The 21,545-nt window shown below is 34.6% G+C and overlaps 3 protein-coding genes across 7 annotated transcripts in view; 2 read left to right on the forward strand and 1 right to left on the reverse strand.

The window, feature by feature from the left end:
* Nucleotides 1-1,828: 1,828 nt before the first annotated feature.
* LOC149616120 (uncharacterized) overlaps nucleotides 1,829-21,545 on the forward strand; it is a 46,301-nt gene continuing 26,584 nt past the window's right edge. Inside the window, exon 1 of one of the 3 annotated variants that reach the window (XM_089856683.1) lies at nucleotides 1,829-2,396. The gene's annotated coding sequence lies outside the window, so the exon portion shown is untranslated. Of the gene's footprint in view, nucleotides 2,397-9,120; nucleotides 9,413-21,545 lie in introns of those variants that run through there. The other 2 variants (XM_089856685.1, XM_089856684.1) reach the window with 2 other exon arrangements.
* LOC149616121 (uncharacterized) lies at nucleotides 13,805-16,683 on the forward strand. 2 transcript variants are annotated; one of them, XM_089857546.1, is made up of 6 exons: nucleotides 13,805-13,851; nucleotides 13,957-14,366; nucleotides 14,432-14,512; nucleotides 14,595-14,819; nucleotides 14,885-15,186; nucleotides 15,465-16,683. In XM_089857546.1, the coding sequence occupies exons 2-6, from the start codon at nucleotides 14,045-14,047 to the stop codon at nucleotides 16,635-16,637; spliced, it is 2,103 nt and encodes a 700-aa protein (XP_089713672.1). In that variant the 5' UTR covers nucleotides 13,805-13,851; nucleotides 13,957-14,044; the 3' UTR covers nucleotides 16,638-16,683. The 2 variants fall into 2 exon arrangements, with proteins under 2 accessions (XP_089713672.1, XP_089713673.1); XM_089857547.1 differs by lacking the exon at nucleotides 13,805-13,851 and having other exon boundaries at nucleotides 14,091-14,228; nucleotides 14,296-14,366.
* Nucleotides 16,638-20,135, reverse strand: LOC149616122 (uncharacterized). 2 transcript variants are annotated; one of them, XM_089857545.1, is made up of 7 exons: nucleotides 18,810-20,135; nucleotides 18,694-18,751; nucleotides 18,237-18,597; nucleotides 17,928-18,173; nucleotides 17,627-17,851; nucleotides 17,132-17,363; nucleotides 16,638-17,062 (listed from the first exon to the last, which is right to left on the reverse strand). In XM_089857545.1, exons 1-7 carry the CDS (start codon nucleotides 19,882-19,884, stop codon nucleotides 16,683-16,685), a joined length of 2,577 nt encoding a protein of 858 aa, XP_089713671.1. In that variant the 5' UTR covers nucleotides 19,885-20,135; the 3' UTR covers nucleotides 16,638-16,682. The 2 variants fall into 2 exon arrangements, with proteins under 2 accessions (XP_089713671.1, XP_089713670.1); XM_089857544.1 differs by having other exon boundaries at nucleotides 18,237-18,751.

Raw genomic sequence — 21,545 nt, forward strand, 5'->3', positions numbered from 1 at the left:
TGTATTCATCCGCGGTTTCCCGCCAAAAAAGCGGATATTCAGTGGCGCGAAAAAACCGATAAAGTGACGTCTCGCGAAATAGCTAAGAATACGTACTTCCCCTATTTTCTTCTGATAGTATTCCTTTCAATTTTAAGAATTTATTTTATCAGAAATAAGATTTGACCAGAAGTACTGAGCTAACCAAATTCTTCACTTGGCGAAAGTGAATATTCTTGATAACACATCAACGGTTGGCCCTCTGGTAGCGGTTTCTGAATTTTCCCTCCAAAACTTGCTCAAGACGCTCGCGGCGGTAGACGGCCGAACTAGATTCAAGCACCCACGTCCGTGTTCCGCGACTTTAGTTTGAGGGGAAGGGGGTTGGAAATATTTTTGGTACTCGACCAATTTTTTCTCCTTAGTGTAGGCGCGATGGAAGCGGCATAAAATCCTCATATTTGTTCACTAGTGCCAGGATCTATTACCAATGCTATAGCACTTTACTTCTGGTTGAACTTTCATTCGTGACATCAGCGTACTTCAGTTTTCTGTACTTTGACGATAATCCTATCACACTATTATGACAAGTTCGGGTTGAAAGGATATTTGATAGGAAATGGGGGTGGATATGGAAGGGTCCGGGGGTGTATTTTGGAAACAATCGCCTACTGTGATATACATCTCTACTCGTACACGTCTTAATCTAGAAAGAAACATCACAGAAGGTTATGCCTCTATACTGTTGGTTTTTGGAGCAAAAACCGGAGCAAGAATCGTTAAACGTAGATAGCGCAGCAGTTTCTTTGAAAAATATTTTCTCGCATGGACACTCCCTACGACAGACCCATACTTATGCAATGAAAGGTTATACTTTGACTTACGTCGTTTTACATTTAAATTTACTTTGGAGTAATTTAACCAATGTGAAAAATACATTTCCCTAAAAGATATATACAAAACAGGTAGGTTTAGTCTCATATTTCTCCATGGTGGCAGATTTCTAGAAGAATTGCCTCCTATATTTATCAAGGCCCGTGCATGATGATATTTCAATTGAAGACATTTGGCTGGTTGTATAGGTTGACCTAACGTTTAACCTAGATGGCGCTTATCAGAAGATTCTTGCGTAATTTGGTTTAGGTGCGCTTTAACAGCGATTGCAGATTGGCGGAAATAGAGCTATCTCAGTTGTGACGTCAGTGCCTAGTTAAAACGTCACGGGCTTAGCTTTGGCAGTGGCCAGCCATGTTTGGTACCACTTTGGTTCTATGGACAAATAGCATGGGTGACGTCACACTAAGGCTTCCAAGATAGTCTATTGAAAAGTGACATCATTTTGCAAAACGTTGAATCTAAATGGCGCTTGTTACCATATTCCCGCTCAATTTGTGTTAGGGGCGCTTTAACAGCGATTTCAGATTGGCGTTATTTGAAAAGTGACATCATTTTTGGAAAAAGCTGAATTTAGATGGCGCTTATCACCATATTCCCGAGAAATTTGTGTTAGGGGCGCTTTAACAGCGATTGCAGATTGGCGTTATTTGAAAAGTGACACCATTTTGTCAATTTTTCCGCCAAAAAACAAATCTGAGAAACAGCGCCTCTAGCGGAAAAATGTGGCGAACTGAAATGTAAGATTTGAGGAACGTAAAATTATCACCATGCACAAACGGGCCTTGATAGATATAGGAGACATTTCTAGCAGCGGCATTAATCATCTAGCTGTAAATGCTAAAAGAACTGTTTATTAAACTGCGTGTCGCTCAACAGCCAACCATTCTATATTCAAATAACCATCCTTTCATCGTTTAAACCCAACCCCTAGCGGAATACGAACGCCTTCCGTACTAGCGTTTTCAGATTCGTTCGCGGTCTCGTAGCGGGCGCTGTGTTATTGTCGGAAGAGCTCCGTCCCGTTAAGAAGAACGAAATTACTCTCCCCCGTTCACCAGATTTATCTAGGGGCGCGTTACGGAATTCGGAAATAATGATCCCTGGTGTGTGTTTGTGACTACATTCTAATCTGCACGTCATATATTGGAACAAAGATTTGGTATTTCTCTCTCTCTCTCTACCGCTGGCCAAAAGTCTAGCGTAGCGTTACGTACTTCACAGTCACTTTCTTCGTGTTTTAAAAACGTTTTAAGGTCGTCCGGTATTTTTGGATTATAACTCGTCTGTGTCTATTATGGAAATTTTATTACTCGAGGATGTGATAAAAAATATTTGTTTTAGATAAGGTGGATTATTTTCACTTTCAATTTTTTTTTTGGGTTTTCTTGTGCGATATTACGTAATAATTTTAATTGTGCGTATGTGACAATTTTAAATCAACATTATTTTAATTTAATTTGAGTTGGATATTATTAAATTATTATGGAATATTCAATGGAAAGTTTATCAGCTGCTTTTTAGTAAGTAATTTTCATTTATTCTTTTCTTCTTAGTTGAATATTTAGAACTTTTAGAAGGTCAGCATTTAGATTACACGACGTCGGTTTGGTGCATGATACTTGGAAATTATTATGATAAGGTTCGAGGACGTTTTGATAGTTTATTATGCAGATTGTTAATCGGGTTAAGTATGATTACTTTTTTTTTCGGGAATTGATTCTGCGTTCGAAGTTACAACTTAATAGTACTTAAGTAAAGAAATTTGTAGACTGTAGTACATTTTTTTTAATTATGATGTTCAAGATTAATTTGAAAGTTGGTGTTATTTTATTATGCAGATTTTAAATCGGGTTAAATACGATTTTGTTTTTTTAATTGATTCTGGATTCAGGGCTGATACTGAGTCACTTTTTTCACTAAAAGTTACTATTTTTGAAATTGGTTACTTAAAGTTACTTTTTTTGAATTTTGGTTACTAAAAGTTGATTAATTTAAAATTTGATAGGCCATCTCTTAAAAAAATATGTTTTCCTTATAATTTCCGAGTGAATGAAGGGTGAAAAAACTAAAAAGCAATTTTTTTAAACGATCAGACATTTATTCCCATCGAGGTAGCCGTATTATTTCCAGCCCCTTTAAAAATCTGCCTGTGTGATCGAATGGGCTATGCTGCAGCTGAAGGACCAGCCGCGCCCGCCAGCGCGTTACCGTAGCCAGGGGGCCGCGGCCGTTTAGTACGTTTTTCGGCTTTCGCGCAGTCTGCTATTTTTTCAAGAGCGGTTCTAGTTACAGAATGGTTACAAGTCAGGGTACAATTTCGGTATGAGTGAATAAGGTCAAAAATCATTTTAGAGCAAAATCAAGCACACCATTCGATAGAGCGTAAAATTTAGATCTAAAATGGCCGCCGCTTTTTTTCAAATTTCCAAAACAAAAAAAAAAGTCTTATCCCTCATAAGAATTGCCACCTTTTCCAAAATATTGATGTTTAATGTTAGGCCGAATAGAGTAGTGGCACTCCATGTTAACTACCCATAGAGCTTAATACAGTCAAAGGCAAGTAGGTGCCATTACTCTATAGGTTAGGTTAGGTTAGGTTAGGCTACCCTAAAGTATTAAACACCTGTGTGTACAATTTTAAACTGAGTTTTACTTCAATTGTGCATGTTAAATATTTAAATTAAGTTACTATTTAGTTACTTTTTTCAAAGTAGTTGGTTACTATTTCAACTAAAATTCAGGCGAGCTCTGAGTATCAGCCCTGTGGATTCGAAGTTACAATTTTAAAGTACTTGAGGTTTAGAAGTAACGAAATTTTTTTTTTTAATTTAACGTGTTTAAGGTTAATTTGGAAGTATTTTTTTTCAAATTTCAAATTTCATGTTTGATTTTTCTTTAAATTTTTATTAAATTTAGTTTAATTATTTGAAAATTTTGAATAATAATAATCAGAAAGCTAGCCTTTAATTTTTTTAACTTTTTTTATAAAATTAAATGACCGAAAAATTATTTAAAATATTTGTTTCATTTGTAATTTTAATTTTAAATTTGCATTAAATTTAGTTTAATTATTTGAAAATTTTAAATAATAATAATCAGAGATCTAGCCTATAATTTTTTAACTTTTATTTTAAGGCAAACATAAAACTAGTTAAAACATTTATTTTTAATTTGTATGTTTAGTTTTAAATTTGCATTTGACTTAGTTTAATTATTAATTATTTTTATATAATCGTATAAATCAGCTACAGGAAGTTAGTTACCGTTACGTAATTTACTCTTTGGTCATTTAAATTAATTAAATAATAATTTGAGGATAGCTAAATCGGAAACTTAAAATAAATAATTTAAATAAGATAACTTTACAGGGGCAGGACGCCGAAAGGCACCGGTAGAAGCACCACGCCTCCCGCGTGTCGTGAACTCGGGCTGCCTCTAGCGGTGCATTTTAGCGACTTAGGCGCGTAATATTTCACTTATGTAATTTTCGAACTAGTCTACTGATTCAAAATTATAGACTTTAAAGATTTACTATAGAACCGAAAAATTTAATCTAAACCAAATTATATTAGCATTTTTACCATTTTTTTGGGTTGTAAGTCGATAAAGCTAATATTTGCATTGTGCAATTCTAAGAATTTCGATATTGGGTAATAGACCTCGGTATACAGTAATGATTGTAAACAGTGTATTTCTGATAAGTCTGCCATAAAATAAATGGTGTGTTCTTAATGTGAAAATGAGTGGAATGTGTCAAAGAACATTACAAAATAATTAGAATTTAATCATACTTTAATTAGTCTTAAAAACGAGGCCTACTGCGCCATCCGCCATTACCTCTCAGCCTATGAGAATTCAACCTATCCCGTAGGGGTAAGAGGTTCGGGCTAGCAGACGCCACTAAACCATTGTCGGATGGCGCAGAAGTTCTTGATTTTTTTAAGACTAATTAAATGCTAATTATTTTATAATAAGAGATCATTTATTTTTTGAAGATTTTTCCTTTTATATTTAGAAAAAGGCCGTTCTTTTAAGGTATAATGCTATGTTATTTGTCCTTTTCCTTTAAAATAGTACACTTTCGCTAGATAAAGGTTCAATACCGTTCTTAGATTGAAGACTATTGAAGGCCAATATGCCTTAACTCCACTTGTATTCACGACTATTTTCTTGTATTGGGACCAATCAATGTTTGTGAGTCCATGTCTCCGTAACTAAATGTTGTAGACCACATGTTCTTTGACACTTTCCACTCAGTTTGACGGTCTAGAGATGAGGGGTCGGTAATTTACCGTCAGTAAATTTACCGTCAGTAAATTACCGGTAATTTACCAAATAACGCGTAAGTTACCGATCTTTATTTTACCGTAATTTTAAAATGGTAAATTACCGGTAATTTACCTAATAACGCGTAAATTACCGATCTTTATTTTACCGTAACTTTAAAATGGTAAATTACCGGTAATTTACCAAATAACGCGTAAATTACCATTATTTATTTTACCGTAACTTTAAAATGGTAAATTACCGGTAATTTACCAAATAACGCGTAAATTACCATTATTTATTTTACCGTAATTTTAAAATCGTAATTTACCGGTAAATTACATAAATTACCGTGGTAATAAGCCCGTGAAAATATAAATGCCTTAAATTACGGTTATTTTTGTTATCCCAAAATTTGAATCTGTATTTTATCGGTAATTTTTCTGTAATTTACCAGATAAATTACCATTTTTAAAAATTACGGTAATTTAAATCTGTAATTTAGCGGTAATTTACCAGATAAATTACTATTTTTTAAAATTGCTTTAATTTCAATCTGTAGTTTATCGGTAATTTAATTTTTAAAAATTACGGTAATTTCAATCTGTAATTCATAGGTAATTTTTCTGTTATTTACCCGGTAAATTACCATTTTTTTAAAAATTACGGTAATTTTTCTGTAATTTACCCCATAAATTACAATTTTTAAAAATTACGGTAATTGAAATTTGTAATTTATCGGTAATTTTCCAGATAAATTACCATTTTTAAAAGTTACGGTAATTTCAATGTGTAATTTATCGGTAATTTACCCGATAAATTACCATTTTTTAAAAATTACGGTAATTTCGATCTGTAATTTATCATTGATTTTTCTGTAATTTACCCGATAAATTACCATTTTTAAAAATTACGGTAATTTCGATCTGTAATTTATCATTGATTTTTCTGTAATTTACCCGATAAATTACCATTTTTTAAAAAATAAGGTAATTTCGATCTGTAATTTATCATTGGCTTTTCTGTAATTTACCCGATAAATTACCATTTTTAAAAATTACTCTAATTTCAATCTGTAATTTAAACATCTCTAGGTTGACCCAATGGCAGACTTATCATAAACAACCGGCATGAGGAGAGGGTAGAGGTTCTTATTGTTGACTATTAAGGCGGGTACATTTTTCCTCCCATCGACGAGAGGTTTATATTTTATTCGTATTAACTCGTATCAAGGACGCTAAGAAAGGGGGCGGATATTAACCCCCTATTATAACATAATTCAAACAAACACTACTTTTTTACGAAATCAACACGGGGGAAATCAACTTTTAAAAGGAATATTAAGACTATACCGGTTTTATTTGTAATAACCTAGCGGTTCTTAATAATAATGAATATATTATTCATTGGTCACGATTAAGAACTTAAGTGCGGTATTATTTTTTATATATGCGGCATTTGTTTGTTTCTTTTTCGCCTATTCATTCTAGAGTGACGTCTCCCTTTCGCCTTTTAACAGAGTCACGCACCTCAATTTTTAATATTTTCATTATTTGACCTACTGAATGCTGACTACAGCCACTTGTACTTTTTATTGGATAGTAGTCAGCCTGGATTTGCAAAGGGTTCCTGTTGATTAATTTATTCCATTTTTCACAATGGTCCCTGTTGATATTTTATTCCGTCGATTCACAAAGGGTCCCTATCGATTTATTTATTTCATTGATTCAAAAAGGGTTCCTATTGATTAATTTATATGATCGGCCACAAAGTAACTATCGATTTATTTATTTCATCGATTCATGAAGGGTCCCTATCGATTTATTTCATCGATTCAAAAAGGGTTCCTGTTGATTAATTTATTTGATCGGCCAGAGAGTAAATATCGATTTATTTATTTCATCGACTCAAAAAGGGTTCCTGTTGATTAATTTATTTGATCGGCCAGAGAGTAAATATCGATTTATTTATTTCATCGATTCAAAAAGGGTCCCTATCGATTTAATTATTTCATCGATTCATAAAGGGTCCCTATCGATTTATTTATTCCATCGATTCATAAAGGGTCCCTATCGATTTAATTATTTCATCGATTCATAAAGGGTCCCTATCTATTTATTTCATCGATTCATAAAGGGTCCCTATCGATTTATTTATTCCATCGATTCATAAAGGGTCCCTATCGATTTATTTATTCCATCGATTCATAAAGGGTCCCTATCGATTTATTTATTCCATCGATTCATAAAGGGTCCCTATCGATTTATTTATTCCATCGATTCATAAAGGGTCCCTATCGATTTTTTTATTCCATCGATTCATAAAGGGTCCCTATCGATTTTTTTATTCCATCGATTCATAAAGGGTCCCTATCGATTTTTTTATTCCATCGATTCATAAAGGGTCCCTATCGATTTATTTATTCCATCGATTCATAAAGGGTTCCTATCGATTTATTTATTCCATCGATTCATAAAGGGTTCCTATCGATTTAATTATTTCATCGATTCATAAAGGGTTCCTATCGATTTATTTATTGCATCGATCACAAAGGGGAATTCCTGTTGACGTCCTTATTGCATCGAGCATAAAGAGTCCATAGCGATTTATTTATTGCACGGAGCGTAAAGAGTCCCTAGCGATTTATTTATTGCACGGAGCGTAAAGAGTCCCTGGCGATTTTATTTATTGCATGGAGTGGAGCGTAAAGAGTCCCTGGCGATTTTATTTATTGCATGGAGCGTAAAGAGTCCCTGGCGATTTTATTTATTGCATGGAGCGTTCAGAGTCCCTGGCGATTTTATTTATTGCATGGAGCGTAAAGAGTCCCTGGCGATTTTATTTATTGCATGGAGCGTAAAGAGTCCCTGGCGATTTTATTTATTGCATGGAGCGTACAGAGTCCCTGGCGATTTTATTTATTGCACGGAGCGTACAGAGTCCCTGGCGATTCATTTATTGCACGAAGCATAAAGAGTCCCTAGCGATTTATTTATTGCATGGAACCTAAAGATTCCCTAGCGATTTATTTATTGCACGAAGCATAAAGATTCCCTAAAGATTTATTTATTGCACGAAGCATAAAGATTCCCTAGCGATTTATTTATTGCACGAAGCGTAAAGAGTCCCTAGCGATTTATTTATTGCACGGAACGTAAAGAGTACCTAGCGATTTATTTATTGCACGGAACGTAAAGAGTACCTAGCGATTTATTTATTGCACGGAACGTAAAGAGTACCTAGCGATTTATTTATTGCACGAAGCTTAAAGAGTCTCTAGCGATTTATTTATTGCACGAAGCTTAAAGAGTCTCTAGCGATTTATTTATTGCACGAAGCTTAAAGAGTCTCTAGCGATTTATTTATTTATAACATCAGGCAGTCATAAAAATAGCCTGGCCATTTATTTATTTATTATTTATTCCATCGATCATAAAAAGGTCCCTGGTGGGTGATATTATTTACGCCATTAACCATAAAAATTCAAACTGGATTGTTCTAGATATGGTGTTGCTGAAAGCCAAATATATTATTCATTTACCATGTCCCTTTTTCCCGTATCGACTTGGCGTTTTAGTCATTATCTTTAATGTTATTTAAAGCGTTACATTACACGTCCACCAATCAATAAAAGGGGGGTACAAGTTTGTTTTGCGATTGGACGAAACGAGTGTTGACTCGTACCAATGAGAAACCTTTACCCTGCTATTGCTTTTATGATTGGGTTACGGAAGTCTGTCGTGGCTTTCAAAATTAAGACACGCGAACAATTCGGTCGATATAAACAAGTACATGTTTCTTCGCAGCGCTTTTTCAGGTTAACTTTACAACCGCAATTCAAACTGCGCATATGTATGTACTAACGTGATACGTGTGATATTAAGAGTTCCGCCGTCGCCACTGGTTGATAATAGATCATGCGCAATAAGAGCTCAATCCGACGGGCTATAAATACTGGATCCTTTAAATTTTTCTCATAGTTTGGTTTATGCTTCTCGAGGAAAGACGACTTGTAGTTTAAACGTATTTTTATCAGAACGAGTAAAAGACCGATAAGGTTAAGCTTAGATTTGAAACAAAGTCTTATCTTATCAGAAAATAATATATTAGTCCTTGAACGTTTAGATATTTAAATTCAATCCGGATTTCGCAATATACCAAAGTGATATTAGAAGTTCTAAGTGCTGAGAAGGTTTTAATCTTAATTCCCGTTATTTTCGAACGAAGGCGAACAAAGCATCCATTAACGAAAAACATTTTGTTTGATCAGGTAAGGGAAATAAGTATCTCTTAATGGAGTCCTAATGATTTTAGTATAGTTTGGTTTTTTCGAGTAACTTCTGCTGGGAATACAATATTTTTTCTAACGTACAAATAACGTATAGGGGTCTCTGTCTATACAAATACTGTATCTTTAAATGTTCTGATTCATTGTTAGTAAACTGTTTTTGTTTAAATATATCGTTCTGTTAACTTAAGTTTATCGTAATATGACTAGTTTTGTAATGTTTGAGCTTACATATGGTGTTTGGGAAAACCGATAAAGTGACGTGGCAACCTGCCAAAAAACCCCATTTTATATAATGCTACTCTGAATGGACACACGATGAATTGTGTCACGTGAAATATCCAAGATAACTAGCACCGGAGAATGAATTTCTTGAATATCGAAGATAAATCGCTTAGAAGATTCGAGTTTTATTGGGTATCGAAAATAAATGGCGCAGAAGACTGGGCTTCCTTGAATATCCAATGTTAATCGATCTGAAGATCGGGCTTAATTGAATATCGATTTTAAATGAACCTGAAGATCGGGCTTAATTGAATATCGATTTTAAATGAACCTGAAGATCGGGCTTAATTGAATATCGATTTTAAATGAACCTGAAGATCTTGCTTAATTGAATATCGATTGTAAATGAATATGAAGATTTTGCTTAATTGAATATCGATTGTAAATGAATATGAAGATTTTGCTTAATTGAATATCGATTGTAAATGAATATGAAGATTTTGCTTAATTGAATATCGATTGTAAATGAATATGAAGATTTTGCTTAATTGAATATCGATTGTAAATGAATATGAAGATTTTGCTTAATTGAATATCGATTGTAAATGAATATGAAGATTTTGCTTAATTGAATATCGATTGTAAATGAATATGAAGATTTTGCTTAATTGAATATCGATTGTAAATGAATATGAAGATTGAGCTCATTGAATATCGATTGCAATGAATCTGAAGATTTGGCTTTTATTGAATATCGATTGCAATGAATCTGAAGATTTGGCTTTTATTGAATATCGATTGTTAATCGATCTGAAGATTGGGCTTTCATTGGATATCGATTGTTAATCGATCTGAAGATTGGGCTTTCATTGGATATCGATTGTTAATCGATCTGAAGATTGGACTTTCATTGGATATCGATTGTTAATCGATCTGAAGATTGGGCTTTCATTTAATATCGATTGTTAATCGATCTGAAGATCGGGCTTTCATTTAATACCGATTGTTAATCGATCTGAAGATCGGGCTTTCATTTAATATCTATTGTTAATCGATCTGAAGATCGGGCTTTCATTTAATATCGATTGTTAATCGATCTGAAGATTGGGCTTAATTGAATATCGATTGTTAATGGATCTGAAGATAATTGCTGCGAAAAGTGGGTTCTTGGAATATCGTTGTTGAATAGTTTCAAACGAATAAGAAATCCTTCCTATTTCCTTGCGTATTAAAGAGAAATGACATGAAACGTTGCATTTCAATCAGTATCGAAGCGTCATCCTTTCAAGCAATATGCTTCTTTCAAAACCAATGACAAATTTTGCAGAGCTTCAAGATCGAAGATAAGGTCACAATGTGAAAATATTAAACTTGATTGAGCACGTAATTTTCATGGCAAGTCGAATTCCGAATATTGCTCGTGTAAAGTAGTTTCCAATTATTGACGTAGTGGAATATCGTCAATTCAAACGTTTCCGTTTCAGTAAATATATTATCGAATGTCTTAGAGTAGTTTTCTTGAAAAGTGCTTCGTTTTTTAATTGATATCGATTTTTAGCTAAGCACCCGTGAAAATAGGTACATTATGCGAATTTATCTTTGAGTAAAAATATCTTGTTCATCTTGTTCCACTTCTAGTCTAGTCGTACATTTCAATCTGTTATTCCATTCAGCTGTCTTCACTTTTAGGTCATAGAGATACTGCCTTGACTCTTTTTCAAACAAAACTCGTCGTTGTTCAACTACATATTTTAAAGTGTCACCGACATTTGTGTTAAAATTGGTTCTTTCGCTTTCAATAAATCATATTTGTTTATCCATTATAACAAGGTCTAGATATTATTATATTAAAGGGATAGTAGTATTTAAATTCGACAATCAGAATATTAGTTTTAAATACTTTTAAATATGAATCCGATAAGTTAGGTTTGGATTTTTTTAAGACAGATAGCATTGGTAAATGGAAACAATAAGCAATTTGGCAATGTCGTAACTGCGCCACCTTTTGATGCAAAAGATCCACAGTTGCCTTTATTGCAGGTACATGTACAGCCATAAGTGGATGTCGATTTTCTTCAGAATATCACCAAAGATAATTCAAACCGCAATTTTTATAATAAATAATTCGCGAAACATATAGAACGGTATACAACAAAGGGGTTTATTTTTTAAGTGTTTTAAAAAATGATTCAATTCAAATGAAGAGCTAATCACACTCCGAGTAACTTCCTGTACACCTATTAAGGGTTACTCTTAGTAATTTTAACGCTTAATCCCTTCATTACAGTCGTGCGTTACGCCCCTCGAATTCGAATGATCAATTTATATGCTACTAACCCTTTATATTACGCCTTTTTCGTTGGCAGAAAGCGTGAAACTTTATTGAATGGCGCGACTGGTGGCAAACGAGTTTGAGTTATTCCGTCTAGACACGTACATAGTTTTAAGGATGCCAAAGTACGCTGTTGAAGGAAATCCTACACCGTGGTTTAGAATTATAGAAGATATTTAATGAAACTTATCGCAAAATGATAAGACTGCTAGATATTTATTTTTTCCCGTTCTAATTTACGTTTTCTACATTTCAGATAGTATATTTTCTACATTTTTAATTATTGAGCAATGGTTTTTGTTTAAACAAAAGTAACATTATCTCTTTATGTATACTCATTAAACAGAGTAAAATTGTTTCAAGCACAAGTTAAAATTAAATTACCCATAAGTCAATTCGAATGAAATTGTTCATACAATAATTTTTAATTTTGATCTGAAATTGTTTATTGAATTTTGCCCTACACATTTTATCAAGTATTTTTGATAGGCCACTCTTCGGATTTTTAAAATAGGTTTAGTCCCGTTTTAGACATCTGAAGTGTTTTGAAAAAGGGTCTTTTGATAAATGTTTCTCTAAGTAGTTTGCCCCTCGACACAAGACAAGCGATGAAGCTCTGAAGTAATAATTTCTGGTCTGTCGGGAAAAATCGGTTGCCATAAGGAAAAAAATCAAATAGCCTAAACCAAATTCAGTATAAGCGCAAGCGCGGCCGTATCATACGACGCAGCAGACAACAAAACCCAAAAATCAATATCCTGTAGCGAAGCTACATCTCCTACTTGAAACTCTGATGGAAAACTTATTGAAGCATGCATTCAAAATAGAATTATCGAAACAAAATTAGCGACAAAATCGCATTTGACCCGAGGGGCGAGTCATTCGTCAAAATTTTGTACACCTGATTACTCATTTCTGAATTTTTATGTGATTTCCGATGATCACTGAACGAATTCCTTGATTACGATTATTTTCGGTGATTTCCAAAATCTTTACACTGATTTCCCGTTATTTCCGCAGATTACTTGCGATTTCAGTTTGAATTTCCAATTAATTACGGTGATTTTTTGGTGAATACCGTGATTACCACTGGATTTTTCGTGAATTTCGATTAATGCAGTGATTATTTCTATTTCAACTGATTATGATTTTTATTTTGGATTTTCGAATTCCTCGATTGATTATGTATGATTATTTCACGAAAGGTATGATTACCGATTTGATTACAAAAGATTACTAGTAAATCATGTGATTATTTCTGATTTTCTCCAGATTTCACGTGATTTCCAGTGATTATCGGAGATTTCTGATTACCTTTGATTACCCACAAATATGATTTTAATTACTGATGATTTTCTTAGAATTCTAGAAATCAAGTAATCGATTTCTGTGGTTTTTGTACACCTGATTATTCAAGTGACTAACCCCTCGATTTGACCAGACCCCAACAATACTAAATAATATATTGAGTTTAACATTACGAAATATTGCGTCTGAATTATCTAATTCGCAAACTGTGGTTGAACGCATTTTTACCTATTGAGACTTTTCTTTAAAACTTTGTATGAGATTTACCACTTTTAGTCTTTCCAAAAACTTTACATAAAACGGTCGATATTGTCCATTAATTTATATCGAGTTGTTTATACCATTATTTTTAAGGTATTGCATTTTTCCATTAACCTGAATTTATAGTTTTGCGTGTGCGTAGCAAAGTTGTTTTCGGTGTAGATGCTTTGGTCATTAGCTTGTTTCATCTACTGACTAAATGTGTTTTTGAATGCGTTCAATCATTAGTACCCATAAAGCTACACACAGGAACCGATACCATAACTTGGAATCCATAATTGGGCCGTTTTGTGAGGTAATGATTGGGGTAAAAGGGGGCTGGGCCTAATTGACGCTTCGAAAACGTCAGTTATGACGTCATGAGAAGCGTATATGCAGTAGATTTTTTTCCCTCCTACAGTTGGAACTGTAGTACCGGAAATCGCGTGTGTGTGTCGGCTCAGCTGCTGTAGAAACGTTCTTCTAAGTTTCCATCTTATTCTAGAAGAATGTCGGTCAAAGAAAAAAATAAAATTTTGAAGATAATTGAAGGGAAATTAAATCAAGTTGTGTTAGAGACTGTAATTTTTGAAGCTAACAATTCACTTGAAAACGGAATTTTCAATTTAAAAACTGAGGTTCAAATCGCTTTAGCCTCTATCAAGACAAGGCTTAGGGACTTCGAAAATTTGAGTAAAGCGCTTTGGCAAAAATGCATTAAAAATTATTGCGGAAATAAAAAGAAAGCATCATTTTTAAGGGAGTGGTATGCCACGAACTTATATATTTTGGAAAAATCTCTCCAGTTTGTAGATAAGGTCTTAGCAAAATGTAAGTACACTACTTAATAGTCCTTTGATTGTTCCTCGAAAATTATTACATTTTTGCGTTTATAGACAGAGTATCTGTAGGAGCAACGAAAGATGATTTGCGTGAGACAATACTGTGCAATTTGGAATTAGAAATGGAATCTAACGGTATAAACTTTAAAATGAATTATGCCGTAAACATAAATTAAGACTAGGCCTATATTAATAAGATGTTGATAATATTCCCTAGATGAAGTCACTCAGGTTGACAACAATGTTATGGAATGCTTAATTCTATTGTGGGCAGACCAGAATTTCTTAGGCATACCGCAAAAAGACTTTGTGGATGTATTTCATCTGCTGGCTAGAGGAGTGCTAGAATATCTGATCCGCATGTCTTCAGTTTTTATGGAAGAATTTAACAAAAAAGCCACTGAATTTGAGCCTTTTAAATTTGAAGAGTCTGACGTTCCAAGTTAGTGTCTAATGTTAATAATTAAGTAAGGCTTGCAAACAAATAATGTTTTGGGTTATTTTTAGACTTCAAAGATCTTGATAGCCGGCTAATTTCATTAGGTGGAGGTGGGCTTTGCTTATTGCAAAGAAAATTTGAAAAAGAGCTAACTCAGCCAACCAAAAGGGGGAAGGCGTTACTCATGCTCAAGATTGTCAAAAAAATATACCTCAAACCAGACGAGAAGGGAGATAACTTACCAAATGATCTGAAATCTAGAGATAAGGGCTTTTTGTACTTCCTGAAACCGCAGTTTAGCAAGTTCCTATTTTTCTTTGATTGTTTAGTCAAACATCATTTCAACTCACTTTCACGTAAAGATCTCACGGTTAGTAAACTAGAAATGCTTAATTACAAAACCCAATGGACTATTAAATAAATTTCTCTCCAAAATTCAAACTACGAGTAAGTAATCGCTCGTAGAAATTTAAGGGATATTAAGCATATCACGCGGATATCCTGTATATTAAATCTCCTTATCCCATTTCACTATTGTGAATACTCACTCTTAGTTCAAACTTGGACTTATAATTTATTTAACTATGTATATTTTCATCAACCTGGTAAAATAATGAAATTTATCAAATATTTGGTTTAATTTTATAGGCTATCTGGCCCAACGTGACAGAAAATTTCGAACTACAACAAGTTCTTTTTAAAGAACTAAGGACACTCGTACCAAATGATCCTCTAATCGAGGAATTTGGGAGGAAATTAATAAAAAAAATGATGAACGCTCGCTTTGGTGATCTAGTCCACTCTCATTTTAAAGACAATGAAAACAAGAGTTTAGGAAAGGGAGGTGCAATGCTCAGGGATGAGTTATTTCAACTTAATACCACTAAAAAATCAAAGAAAAAATACTCAAATCCAAAAAATAAATCAAATGAAACTCTACCTTGTAAAGTCAAACCCTCAAAAACCAAAACAAAGCCATTGGCAATTAAAAAAGTAACAACTAAAAAGAGAGCTACCAACGGCCTGAAAACAATTGAAGTATGTGCCACCCTTAAAAAACCCGCCTTATGTGATGGGAAAAACTGTGATAATGTCCCAGCCACGCCAAAAAGTCAATCACTCCCTATTTCGCCAACTGTGATAACCCCTGCAGTCACTAATTCAGGTTTGGGGCTCTCACATTCGAATAAACAGCTGACTAATCACGGTCAACTAACTCCGATAAAAAAGAAGAATACGCAACCAGCAATCCCTAGAAATTTATTTTCTAGTCGAGGCAAGAGAAGTGCTAAAATTCCTTGTGCCATACCAAAAAAAACAGCGAGGATTACCTCGTGTGATGATAAAGATTGTGATAATGACCAAACCCTATCAAAGAGTCAAACACTCCCTATTTCGCCATCTGTGATATCCCCTGCCGTCACTAATTCAAGTTTGGAGCTCTCACATTTGAATAAACAGCTGACTAGTCACAGTCAACTAACTCCGTTAAAAAAGAAGCATACGCAACTTTCTAGTCGACGCAAGAGAAGTGCTAAGATTCCTTGTGCCATCCAAAAAAAAAAAACAGCGAGGATTACCTCACGTGATGATAAAGATTGTGATAATAACGAAACCCTGACAAAGAGTCAAACACTCCCTACTTTGCAAACTGTGATATCCCCAGTTCCTAGTTCAAGAAGAGCGCACACTGTTTCAAAGGCACAATTGGCAACTCACAGTGAACAACCTCCCAGGTTTATGAAACTTGCAAGCCCTAAACTTGTATTTTCTAGTCGAGCAAAGAGAAACACTAAGCCTCCAAAGAAATTGAACTTGTGATTTTATGTGTAATAAAAAAGGTTTAATCAGCCAAAGTTCAAGATATTATTCGTTTTTTTCTTTCTTTTTTGAGTCTTTCAATTTTTTTTTCAAATCCAGTTCAGCGATGGCAAGAGGAACTCCCCTGTATTGGTCTTTGGTTTTTTGACCATGAATGTCTTTTTTCATGATGAGGTTTCTTTGGGCATGAGCGTAGTTTGTTCCTGATAATTTACTAGCTGTGGAATACCGCATTTGCCCAAAAACACTTTCAATGGCACTGCCATTAATTCGCACAGGCAAGATAAAATTATCCGGATAATCACTGAGGAAATCATTGGCAAAATTAATGAATCCAAAAACAGTGACTCGCAATAAATCCCAGGTTTGCCAGGATAAAAATTTCTTTTGGGATGGAGAGTCAGGTTGGAATTCGCTATCGGCATCTGTTTTTGGGAAAATAATTTGTTTCATATTTTAAACGGATTTTCATTCCCAATTTCAAACTACCTCACCTAAAATTCCATCGAGCCAATTCTTGAAGAAGGTGTAGCCAGCCATCATTGACTCAACTACAGAATGATCAGACAATTCTACCCCTTTGTTGTTGCACAATAATCCATCCTCGAAAATCATTTTAGTATGACGAAGGTACTCTCTTGTCATCAATATCTCATCAGCATTAGGAGGCGGGGGCTTATTTTCTGGTTGCGCAATGCTTATAAGAGCAGTAAGCATCTGTTCTTGCTGTTAGGAAAATTATAAAATGTCAGGTTTTTTTAAAGGGAGGATAAAGAGGAAAATCAAATGTTTTTTATTGATCCCATTAATTATTTCGAAATTTTTTTTTGTTTCTATATGCAGAGAAGTCTTATAATTAGTACAAAAATTGGTAAAAATCGGTTGATGTTCCCCGTTATTAAAGAATCCTCCGCCTGAGAACAAACACTTCTCAAGAGTCATCCTCAAGCGAAGAGTTAACTTAATTAAAACATCTTCGCGCAAGCTACCTGCATAATCTTGGCCGGTTTCACGTTTAACCTCGTCCAAGAGTCTCTCTCCACAAATGATTTAATTAATCCCTTAACTCTCCTGGCCTCCCCTCTTTTAGATCGGGCAATTTCTTCATTGTAAACTTGCAAAATAGCATTCCATCCAAATTGAATTGATTCAATTTCAAAAAGTTTAGAGCCTTTGGGTTTAGATGAGTAAAGCGCCGCTATCATACTTTTAAGCTAAAGAGAAATGCAATACAGTACAGTCAGGAATTCATTAAGTATTTATAGTGTCGGAAAGAATCAGTTATCATACTTGATGCGAAGGACAGATTATGAAGTGTATTTTACGGAAAGGCTTAAACGGATGTTGAAATGATGGTTTGATATCATGGTTACGGCATCCAAATTCATCAACTTCGTATCCAAAACAGCCTTTTACACACATTAATTCCTTAATGACGCTTAAGTTGGTTGAAGCACCGTCACAAACTAGGGCTCTTACTTGGAAGTCATTTAATTCAAAGAGCTGAATGACGTCAAAAATGCAACCGATTAGGGCCTGTATAAAACAAGAAAACAAATTTAAAATACTTAAATATTTGCAATACCAATTTAATATTACATCTTTTTTAATTGGTCCAGTAGACGTGATGTAGGGACCCATTACGTCAAAGTGAAATGACGCATCACGCCAGTAAAATTGCAAAATATAATCCGTGGCTTTCTGGGAATCTTCGTCACCTTTCAGACTTGCGTAAATGTCTGTAAGCATTCCATATTCCTCTGGTCTCATTGATAAACCTTGGAGCTCATTATTGCTTGAGTTCCACATAATTTTAGAGATCACCCGCACTTCATCAAACACCAAAACACCAGCACCTCGAGGTTCACTCAGCCCCTTTTTCTTTTGTTCTTCCTTCAAACTTTTATAAAGCGCTGCTTGATCTTCGATGTAATCATTGTTCATCCCTGGTTTTTGGAGTCTGGCGGTGGTAAAAATTTTTAAAGAGCTTTCACTAGGTAATTTTAGTATGTTGAATGACTGCAAAGCGGAAAAGGCAGCGGGACTGCGAACATACACGGCCAGAGCTAAGCGATAAGAGATCATCGACCATGAATTTCCCTTAGCTCCTATTTCTACATAAAAGAGGAGTATTTTAATAAAAAGAAGTCAGAATAGTTTTCAAATACCTACTGTTTTTAATTTGATCTTTAAAAAACGCCTGGGTTTGCTCTTGATGAACCCTATGCCTATCAGCGTTCCACACTTGTTTCATAGCACGCGTTACTTGCAAGTCTCCACTTTCTTTCACGATATCATCTAGATTCTTCGTTAACTCCGGATCATTCACTATCGTTTTGACTAACTGTGACATCTCTTTATTTTGTTGCTCCGACAAGACTATCTTCTGTTTTGAAAGTTTAATTTCTAGCGATGAAACTTTCTGTTTGAGGCTTTTATTTCTTTTTATTATGTTCGAAATCCTTTTTTTTGAGCTCCTTGGTGTTAAATAAGCAATGGCTCTTCGTGATCGCTCATCAGTTTTTAGCCGTTTGATTTTTTTTGGTGTGCATGTATTATCGCCTGGTTCAGTTTCTCTAGCTTGTGATAGTTTTCGTTTAGTCTTGTTACGAGCACAGTGTTTGGACAACCAAAAAGAACACTTTTGGCAAAATAATTTATCTTTTGATTGACCAGGTAGTATCAATTTTGTACAATTAGGAGACTCCATCCGATAAAACGGCAATTTAAAAATAACCAAAGAATTTGGCTGGCTACTTTCCGGTTCATTTAAGGACAGTTCATCTTCTGTAAATCCCTCACAAAGGCGGTACAGTCCATACGATGATACTTTTTGCAATAAAGGAATTAAGCTAGGGCATACTTCACATTTGCGTTCTTCATTATCAGCGTTGGAGAGTTTGATAATTGGCCCTATTCTTTCCTTTTCAATTCCGAAAATTTGCAGACTGGCGTTGAGGGTAGTCGCTGATATCACTATCCGCACAGGATTTATGTATGAATTTAATTCACTCCATTCATCGAAATCTTGAATGTTATTGTAGCTAAGCCTAGGCTTCGGATTGCGCGGTAAATGAACCCAACGTTTTCGCGAAATTATAAGCGAGCGAGTACGCAAAACTTTATCGTCATTAAAATCAATTACTTCTAAATCGTCAATCTGAGCTACTGTTAGATTTATGGCAGTTTTTAAAAGAGAAAAAACATAATTACTGTCATTCACCGACTCGCTCGCTGAGGCATCCATTTTTTATTTTCGACTATTGTAAAATTGTTGTCATTAGGGAATCATTGTTGTCATGGCAACGACAGGAAATGCAGTAGTTTTTGTAGCTACTGTAGGATTTTCTAAAACCCAATAAGAATACAGGAAAATTCAAACCGCCGCTGTTACGGCAGATCCCATCATACAAGGAGCTTGAACCCTATCCCTCTTTTACCCCACACAACGCAGCATAGGGTATATGCGCCATTGTGGATTCCTAGTTATGGTATCGGTTCCTGCTACACATCATAGCCATTTCGGGATTTTTCGGTTGCACCAGAAGGGGATAATAGAAGAAGCGTGCCACTCTGTATCCTCGTAATAATTTAGTTATGTAACATGATTCTTCCCAGGCCAGGGAACCCTTTTTGTTTGCTCTCCAGCTCATCAAACTACAGATGGGCATCGCACCAAGGGGTGAACTCCATAACTGATTGGTACTAAATCCTCGGAAATAAACCCACAAACCTTGATTATCTTGGCGCTAGTCAAAAATAATTAAACGCTAATAGAGTAATGATGACGGAATTGTTTATCGAGTAGTGATTCGGTTTAGTAACCTTGCTCAAATTGTTCTGGTGTTGGGAAGAATCAGGTTACAATTACCCTGCTTTGTGCAAGTGCACTTCCCTCGAAGAAAAGTATTATATACTTCTGGTTCCAAATATTGTGCTTTGTTTATATCATAACGTGAAGTGATGCGATAATCCAAGTGTAATGTGACATTACTAGAATTTCATTTTAGTCTTGAAAAATTTCGTAAACAAGTAGGGTGTAACGTAGATGTAATTTAAACAAACATGGGTCGTAACGCAGAGGTAATTTGAACAAACTAGGTCATGACGCAGAGGTAATTGTAGTATAATATAGTCTGTCGGGTTTAGAGATTTGAATAATCATAAATTTTAAAAATTGTTGTCTACTGTTTAAATTCCCTTTCAAAATTCTGATGAAAATTCAGCTACCGTTTTGTAGAGAATTTATTGTTATTTATTGTTTTAAATTTAGGTTTTCAGCTCCTAAATGAATCCGATAATTGACAAAAGTCACGCGAAATTTGCCTTTAAATTAACATGGTAAAATTATGGTAACTCAATCATTTAAAGCGGTATATGGTAAATTACCGGGGGCCTTAGGTAAATTACGGGGGCATTTGGCAAATTACGAGGGCATTTGGCAAATTACGAGGGTATTTGGCTAAATTACGGGGTCATTTGGCTAAATTACGGGGTCATTTGGCTAAATTACGGGGTCATTTGGCTAAATTACGGGGTCATTTGGCTAAATTGCCGGGTCATTTGCTAAATTGCCGGGCCCTTGCTAAATTGCGGGGACATTTTGAAAATTACAGAATTCACCAACACATCCTTGGTAAAGATAACTTTAGCTGAATGTTTCGTGTTCTCAATACAAATTTATCTCGAAACTGTCCTGTCAGCAATTAAGGAAATGTTTTTCGTTCGTTATAGAATTCAGATTTCAAAATATTTGAGCGTTATACATATTTTCAATTCAAACAAGCTTATGAACAATCAAATGTACATTTTGACAATGTAAGGGTGTCATGTAAATGAGAAAAAACAAGTCCTGTCGTGGGATGGATACCTCTATGTACAGGCAAAACATAAATATGACTGTGAAGT

The sequence above is a fragment of the Phalangium opilio genome, unplaced genomic scaffold, assembly GCF_054372755.1.
Source record: "Phalangium opilio isolate 3A_F unplaced genomic scaffold, DU_Popi_V2 ptg000217l_1, whole genome shotgun sequence".
NCBI classification, from domain to species: Eukaryota; Metazoa; Arthropoda; class Arachnida; order Opiliones; family Phalangiidae; genus Phalangium; species Phalangium opilio.

Excerpts from the sequence above, each read along its gene's own strand:
- LOC149616121 (XM_089857546.1), top strand. The coding sequence starts at position 14,045 with ATGTCGGTCAAAGAAAAAAATAAAATTTTGAAGATAATTGAAGGGAAA. Across the intron at positions 14,513-14,594 it reads ATTAGAAATGGAATCTAACG|ATGAAGTCACTCAGGTTGAC; the intron begins GTATAAACTTTA and ends AATATTCCCTAG. Across the intron at positions 14,820-14,884 it reads TGAAGAGTCTGACGTTCCAA|ACTTCAAAGATCTTGATAGC; the intron begins GTTAGTGTCTAA and ends GGTTATTTTTAG.
- LOC149616122 (XM_089857544.1), bottom strand. The coding sequence starts at position 19,884 with ATGGATGCCTCAGCGAGCGAGTCGGTGAATGACAGTAATTATGTTTTT. Across the intron at positions 18,174-18,236 it reads CTGGACCAATTAAAAAAGAT|GCCCTAATCGGTTGCATTTT; the intron begins GTAATATTAAAT and ends TGTTTTATACAG. Across the intron at positions 17,063-17,131 it reads TTGGCTCGATGGAATTTTAG|ATGCCGATAGCGAATTCCAA; the intron begins GTGAGGTAGTTT and ends TCCCAAAAACAG.